Source organism: Drosophila montana, unplaced genomic scaffold, assembly GCF_035044405.1.
Source record: "Drosophila montana isolate Dmon_TW-CO22-7 unplaced genomic scaffold, ASM3504440v1 contig_1505_1, whole genome shotgun sequence".
Classification (NCBI taxonomy): domain Eukaryota; kingdom Metazoa; phylum Arthropoda; class Insecta; order Diptera; family Drosophilidae; genus Drosophila; species Drosophila montana.
Window position 1 is genome coordinate 4,535,485 of NW_026996452.1, and position 6,755 is coordinate 4,542,239.

The 6,755-nt window shown below is 44.9% G+C and overlaps 2 protein-coding genes across 2 annotated transcripts; both read right to left on the reverse strand.

Annotated features, from left to right (window-relative positions):
- Positions 1-821: 821 nt before the first annotated feature.
- Irbp (Inverted repeat-binding protein) lies at positions 822-3,331 on the reverse strand. Its single transcript, XM_064693442.1, has 3 exons — positions 3,129-3,331; positions 2,537-3,071; positions 822-2,286 (listed from the first exon to the last, which is right to left on the reverse strand). Exons 1-3 carry the CDS (start codon positions 3,246-3,248, stop codon positions 1,067-1,069), a joined length of 1,875 nt encoding a protein of 624 aa, XP_064549512.1. The 5' UTR covers positions 3,249-3,331; the 3' UTR covers positions 822-1,066.
- A 388-nt stretch (positions 3,332-3,719) lies between these two features.
- LOC135435152 (BCL-6 corepressor-like protein 1) lies at positions 3,720-4,752 on the reverse strand. The gene is made up of 2 exons (XM_064692052.1): positions 4,538-4,752; positions 3,720-4,481 (listed from the first exon to the last, which is right to left on the reverse strand). The coding sequence occupies exons 1-2, from the start codon at positions 4,632-4,634 to the stop codon at positions 3,808-3,810; spliced, it is 771 nt and encodes a 256-aa protein (XP_064548122.1). The 5' UTR covers positions 4,635-4,752; the 3' UTR covers positions 3,720-3,807.
- Positions 4,753-6,755: the final 2,003 nt, after the last annotated feature.

Sequence of the window (6,755 nt, forward strand, 5' to 3'; positions counted from 1 at the left end):
ATATATACCTATAGATCTGGCATATTGTTTTTTTTAATGGGTATCAGAAAACCGCATGCTAAAGTAATTTCTACTTAACTGGAAGTTAACTGTGAGCAGCATAGAAAAGTGGCAGCAGAACGCAAAAAGCTGAAGAAAGTAACTTTGGAACGAGCAGAGACGCCGCAGAAATTAAAATAAAGTGCCAAGAAAGTAAAAGGCGGGCAGGCGAGTGCTGGCCACATTCATGTTGGCCATCTTGAAGTTGGCCAAAGCCAACGGCAACTTCCGTGCTGCAACTTTTTGCCATTTGCTGAGTACTGTTTGGCAGTGCGTGTGCGCCACCGTCGTCCCCCCCCCCCCCCCTCTCCCTTGCGGCACCTGACACTCATTTTGCCCACATTTTATAATTTTTAACTCATTTTGCACTCGAGGAAAACAACAACTACCGCCAACATTTCACCTTTTAGCGCTTGTTTCACGAATTGCACAAAGGCGAGTGCAAAGTTTTTGTGTTCAAAAGTCGCCGAAAAGTTGCGCTTTTTCATTGCATAAGGACATCTTATTCGGTGTTATTCGGGTTAAGAGTCAAATTATGTCGTTAACGCTGACCTGAAGAATTAAACCATGTCCGGCAACGAAAATGATCCAACTTAAGAGCTCTCTACATGGGCTAGAAATGTGAAGAGCAACATCCGAAGCTTTTCGGAAAGTTTAAAGGAATAATTATAAATCCATCTTAATTAAAAGTAATTTACAAAAATAAGAAACATTAAACAAAAACCTGTTTTCAAATTGTTTAAAAACATTCGGGTTTTCTTGGAATAATATAAATGTTTCAATTAGAGAAAGCATACAAATATTTATTAGTTAACAATTTTTAAAATTAATTCGAATGTATTTCGATGCAAATATATATACAGGCTAGCCTTGTTCTTTTATCTCTTTTTCTCTCTTGTAACTCAGCTTGACAACTTTAAGCTTATAACAATTCATTCACTGGTATCCAGATCCTGTTGCAATCTAACAATACTTAGTATATTTATCATTCATTTTAACAACTAACAAATGTCTCTAAAAAAAAAGTTTAATCGCTCAGCGTTTCGATGCGTTCTATGAGCACAGCCTTGGTTAGAGATTTCGCTGGCTTGACTTCGAAATGCTGATCGAGTATGAAACGCAGCTGCTGGGCAGTGCAGGAGCCCAGATGCTTATTCTTGATCAGCTGTTTCACAAAGTCGTAGCTGCTTAGTTGCGACTCTTCAATTTTCGGCATTTTTGGCGCGCTGCCCTCGTCGGGGCTGGGCTTGGCTGTACGCTTTTTGGCCGGCTCAATTTCGGGTTCAAAGATCGTCTCATAGGTGGGCAAGAACTTTTCGATGCGCTTGTTTTGCAGCGCCGGATCGGGCAGCTGGGTGAGACCGTCCTGTTCGGTCTTGAAGTTTAAGGCGAGCGCCAGCAGATTGGCCTGCAGCACCTCCAGATTGGGATCGTTGATGAGATTGGGCTGATAGTCGACGCTCAGTTTCCTGATAACCTTTTGAAAGAGATCGACGCCCTCATCCGTTGCCGTATTGTCAATTTTGTTCCAGTCGCATAAATCTATCCGACGTATATGCTTGGACTCCGGCAAGTAGACAATCTTGAAGCCATCTCCCGATAGCAGCGATCGATAGTTCTTGTCATCCGGCTGGGCGGCCTCCACAGGTACCAGCGCCACATAGCGCGGCACAGACTTGCGCTTGCACAGGAACAGGCAAATGGCGATCTTTTCGCGCTCCAAGCAACGCTGCCAGAGCGCGCGAAACAGCCGCTTGGAGCCAATGATGTTCTGGTCATCCGGATACATAAAGTTGCAGGGCTTGCTGTAGATAACATCAGGCAGCGCGGAGCGATGCTTGAAGCCCAGAAGCATCATGCCAGGCGGATGCAAGTTGCGCACACGATTCAATTGTTCTGTGGTAACGCGAAGAACTTGGCCGCCCACTTTGCATTCGTACCAGCCGCCCGTCATCTTGATTTGATACTCATGCGTTATCTGTTCCGTCTCCTTGTCCTCCTGCCGCACTATAATCTGGCGCCGCTTCTGCACGACGCTGTTGTCGCGCCGCATGATGTGCACCTTTTTTGGATAGACGTGTCGATAAAAGTAGTTGTAGTACTGCGCCGATATGGACACATTGGGGCCCAGCGAGAGTGTGAAGTGGCCCAGGCAGCGGCGCAGAAAGTCCTGTCTGAGTTTGCGATCTTCTAGAATCTCGCGCTGCAGCTGCGCATCGGGCACGCGAAATGAATCTATTTCAATGGCTAGAAAGAATTTTGGCAGTTCAATTAAATAGTCTTTTGATCACCGATCAATCAATTTTATATATAAATATATGTGTATATGAATCGTGTCAGCAAATACAAAAGCGCAGCCCAATAAAACTTCGATTGGTTGCGAGTGAAACATTTGCTTAGTTTGCTCTGCGAGATCTTAAAACCTTTTTGGCTACAACTGCACGCCAGCAAGGGGAACAGATGTCGCGCATCCTGTGGCCCGGTTTGGGCTGCTTACCTCTCGACAGCGTTATGAACTCCTTGTAGAAGGGCTCATAGTTAAAGTCATCGGTCATGGGCACCACCTGGAATTCGAACTCCTTGCCCTCCAGATCGCTGGCCTTTTGCAGGGCCGCTTGAAACTCTCGGCTGGATGACGGATGCGGCTCCTCGACATCCGTAAGGTACACAATCTTGGCATTGTTTAGCTTCTTGCCGCACTTCTCCAGCAGCTCAATGCACAGGCGTATCATATAGGCAAAGCTGCCGCGTCCATCTGGCTCCGCCAGGCCATATTCGCTGGCGAACAGCTCCTCTGCGCTGGCCATAAATTCCAGATAGTGCTCCACTATGGCCTTGGTGAGCTGTCGCAGCGGCAGGAAGACGGCGCAGTTCGCCGGCACCACAATATTCTCCAGGCATTGCAGCTCCTGCGGCGGCGGACTGTGTTTGGTGTTGGCAAACACCAGACCCATCAAATCCTTGCCATTTACCAGCATGCCCGAGATGAAGGCGCCGCGTATTAGCTTCAGCGCGTCCATCAGGCGCTCTGTCTGCCCATTTATATTATTTATTAATAATATTTATATTAAGCTGGAATTTTCGCCCACCTCCAGATTGGCATCCACAACAAAGAGTATTGCCTCGCGTCCGTGAAAATCGCGTTTCATTGCAATCTCATCCTCGGAGTCGGTTAGCTCCACATCGTATTCCGGATTCCAAGTACTCATTTTTAATTTTATTTATTCTTTAATTTTAATTGCGCGAATTTCACAACGAAAACAATGAAACGACGCCGGCTGCAAAACAGTGTGACCAAATTGCAACAGCATAACTTTAACATTACATAGTTCTGTTTGATTTACAGTGCCCTTTGAGTTCCACATGTAATATTTAGAATTGTTAATAGGTGGCGCCACAAAGTAGCTAAAGTTAGCTGGCGCCATCTACATCTCAAATATTTAAATATATTTTATCAGCCAGTTTACATAGCATACACAGTTATGCTTTAAGTTGAAGTTGGCTGCGCGAAAATTTGCGGGCAGGCAGTAAGTTGGCTGCGCTTTAACTTTTTCAACACACGTGAAGTTGAGTGTGCGCCAATTTTAAAATGCGCAATAAAATTCTTTTGAACGATTTATGTAAGAAAAATAGAAATTGGAAAATATGCAAATGGAAACCAGGAAAACTGCAGCAAAAACTTAAAGAAAAGCATATGCTTTATTTGTAGGACTGGTAGCAGGTCTAGATAATTTTTTTTTGAAGAAACAACTTTTATGAAATTTAAACTTATTTGCTTATTAAGCAGTACAGAACGACCAGAATCAGCAGACCCTGCGAAATATTTATGGAACAAGCCGCAGACTTCTGCTTCTTGACTGTTTTGGACAGCAGAATCACGTGCGCAGTACCGGGCTGTGCAGGCTGCGGATGCTGCTGCTGCGGCGGAGCTGCGTACACTACAGTTAGCGAAGAATGCGGAGCAGGCGCTGCGGCTGCAACAGGAACCGAAGCGGGAACTGCAGCTGGCGCCGGGCCAGTGGCAAGCACATGCGTTGCATTCAAATGCGTGGAGTTCAGCGCTGACGTCTGATTGTAAACAACAGCAGGTGTCGCAGGTGTCGCAGCCGGTGCCGCAGGTGCGACCAGCACTGGATGTGCTGCCGCCGGAGCCTGGGCAACTGGCACCACCACCATCGCTGGCTGTGGATTAGCTGGCGGCGCATTATGGGGACAGACTAGATGAACCGTTTCTGTGTACAGTTTGTTATTGCCGGGCAGGGGCTCCTTGATCGTCTGCCTATAGCAGCCATTGGCATCGGGCACGCCCGTCTCCACCACCTGAGCCACTGGCGATGGCGCTGGCGCTGACGCTGGGGCAGCCGCTTGCGCCGAGCCCGGCGCCTTGGCCACCGCATTGCCAATGACAGCGCCCGCCAAGGCGCCGCCCAGCAGACCAACGCCTGTGAGGGACGAGAGAGATTAGGCCATGGGCTAAGTTTCGATGGGAATCCCTTACCAAAGGCGCGCTTCCGTCCACGTCCGGGTCTCGCTTGGCCGCCGACAATTAGCAGCGCGGCGATCAGCAGCATTTTGGCTAGATGCGTTCTAGACATTCTCAAAATTCGTTCGTTTGCACAATTCGGCAGCTGGTTGGGCTCTGAGCCAAGAAATATCTGAATCAACTGGGCACAGTCGAAATTCTGTTTCGTGCTTGTAAATATTTGTCCAGTTGTTTTGCCAAGTGCGCCGCGCCAGCCACAAGAACTTGTGACTTAATTTTAAATACCACGCCTCGATCGCACGCTCATTAGAAGCCAGAACGAAATTGTGTTTTGCTGTGAAACCATTTCAGATTCTCCACGCTAATAACTAAATATTTTCCTCCAGACAATTTGCTGCCCACTTGAAATTGCATGACATAAATATAAGCAGCACAAACCGCAGAGCATTATATAAACATACAAATGTATGTAGTCCAGGTAAGATCTTCAGAGTAAAGCTTTTGCTCGACTTGGTTATGTCTTTACTTAATTAAATTAAAAATAAATGCAAATACTTAAATCAACAACCAGCGTGAAAAAGATCTTACGGTGCATCTGTGTTCGTGTGTGTGTGTGTAAGAAAAAAATGCTTCTGTGCATGGTTAATAGCTCGTTGCTATGGCACTGAGATTACAAAGGGAATTCTTTCATCATAATTTAGTACCTTAACAACCCCAAAACGCAGTATGAGGATTTTAAAGAAAAGAAATTCCCTGTTGTATATTATTTTCAACTATTTATTACGAGTCCTTTCTAGTTAAGCAAAGAACAAGCAGACAATAAAAAGACGTAATCTGAATAGAAAGTTGTAAGCCTTCTTTAAGGGATCGGTGCCAAAAAACTATTGACTCTTTTTCTAGTCTGACATGTGAACGTGGCTCATCCCTCTAGGAGGTCCGAATTTTCCGAAAAATGAATATTTCCCCAATTGCGCAGTCGCCTAGTTTGTCAGATGATCTGCCGGCAGCTGGCCGCTAGATGGCGCTGGCCATTTATTAATCATTGCTGGCAAATATAATATAACACGTTGAAAATCGGTTCACAGATTACTTTTATATAAAGTTTTAATGTCTACTTTGCGGCGCTAGGATCTTAATGGTTGCGTTAGGCATGTTGTGATCGTCTTCTTGAAGCAACCATTCTCATCGGGTGTGGTAGTCTTCACGTCCTGGGTCACTCGCGCTGGCCAGGCCGCTAAGAAGAATCTGAGATTACTGGGAATGGGATTAATTAAGTTTGGTTACCAAATTCGCGACTTGTTCCACGTTTGAGCTGTGATTGGCTGTCGACCATTATTAGCGCTCCGATCAGCAGTATTTTGGCCAAATATGTTACCGACATTGTGAAATTCGTTTGCACAACTCGGCAGCTGGTTGGACTCTGAGCCAGACTCGGTCTAAATCAACTGGGCACAGTTAAAATGTTAAGTTGTGACTTAATTTTAGATTCTACGCCTCGAACCTGAACGAAATTACAGCGTGTTGTGAAACTGTTTCGGAGTCTCCACTCTCCACAAAATAATCTACTAAAGTGTGTGCTGCTTTATTAAAATCTCTCTCAACTGATTTAATTAGACTTAAAAGCAACTCAGCTTTTGATGAAAACGTATTAAATATTACATAGTTAAATGAAATATTTTTTTATAACCGAAAAAAAATCATATTAATTATACAAAAAGTATCTTAATGTGTCGTATATGTATATATTTGACGTGCCCCTCTCCAGCTGCTTGAGTTCTTCATTTATTGCGTGTGATTTTTGTGTAGACGCTGAAGAACAATTGAGTTTCCTTGGACAATTCAATTGTATGGCTGTCATAAGAAATGTGCTCTTTCCTGAGGGAAAGGCTAAGGAAATGTGAAAATAAGGGCCATATGTATGGTACGTGCAGACGTTCCATTTATAGAGGCCGCAGCTTAAAGTGGTGTGATTTAAGACCAAAACGAATTACCAAAAACTTAAAAGAGAGGACAAAAAAAAAACAACTTTAATTATTTAATGAGTACAAGTCTCACTACTGCTGTCCCGCTCGCTCCTCCCGAGTGCGTATCGGCGGCGATGTTTATAATTTTTTGGTTTTTTCTCTTTCCTTCTTTTTTGTTTTTGGCAACATGGCAGCCGAGCCAGGCGGCTGAGGACAGCAGCAGCTGGCACAGTGCATATGGCACGTGAGGTATTCCATTTAATTTTGAT

Excerpts from the sequence above, each read along its gene's own strand:
- Irbp (XM_064693442.1), bottom strand. The coding sequence starts at position 3,248 with ATGAGTACTTGGAATCCGGAATACGATGTGGAGCTAACCGACTCCGAG. Across the intron at positions 3,072-3,128 it reads TTGTGGATGCCAATCTGGAG|ACAGAGCGCCTGATGGACGC; the intron begins GTGGGCGAAAAT and ends ATAAATGGGCAG. Across the intron at positions 2,287-2,536 it reads GTTCATAACGCTGTCGAGAG|CCATTGAAATAGATTCATTT; the intron begins GTAAGCAGCCCA and ends AATTCTTTCTAG.
- LOC135435152 (XM_064692052.1), bottom strand. The coding sequence starts at position 4,634 with ATGTCTAGAACGCATCTAGCCAAAATGCTGCTGATCGCCGCGCTGCTA. Across the intron at positions 4,482-4,537 it reads TGGACGGAAGCGCGCCTTTG|GCGTTGGTCTGCTGGGCGGC; the intron begins GTAAGGGATTCC and ends CGTCCCTCACAG.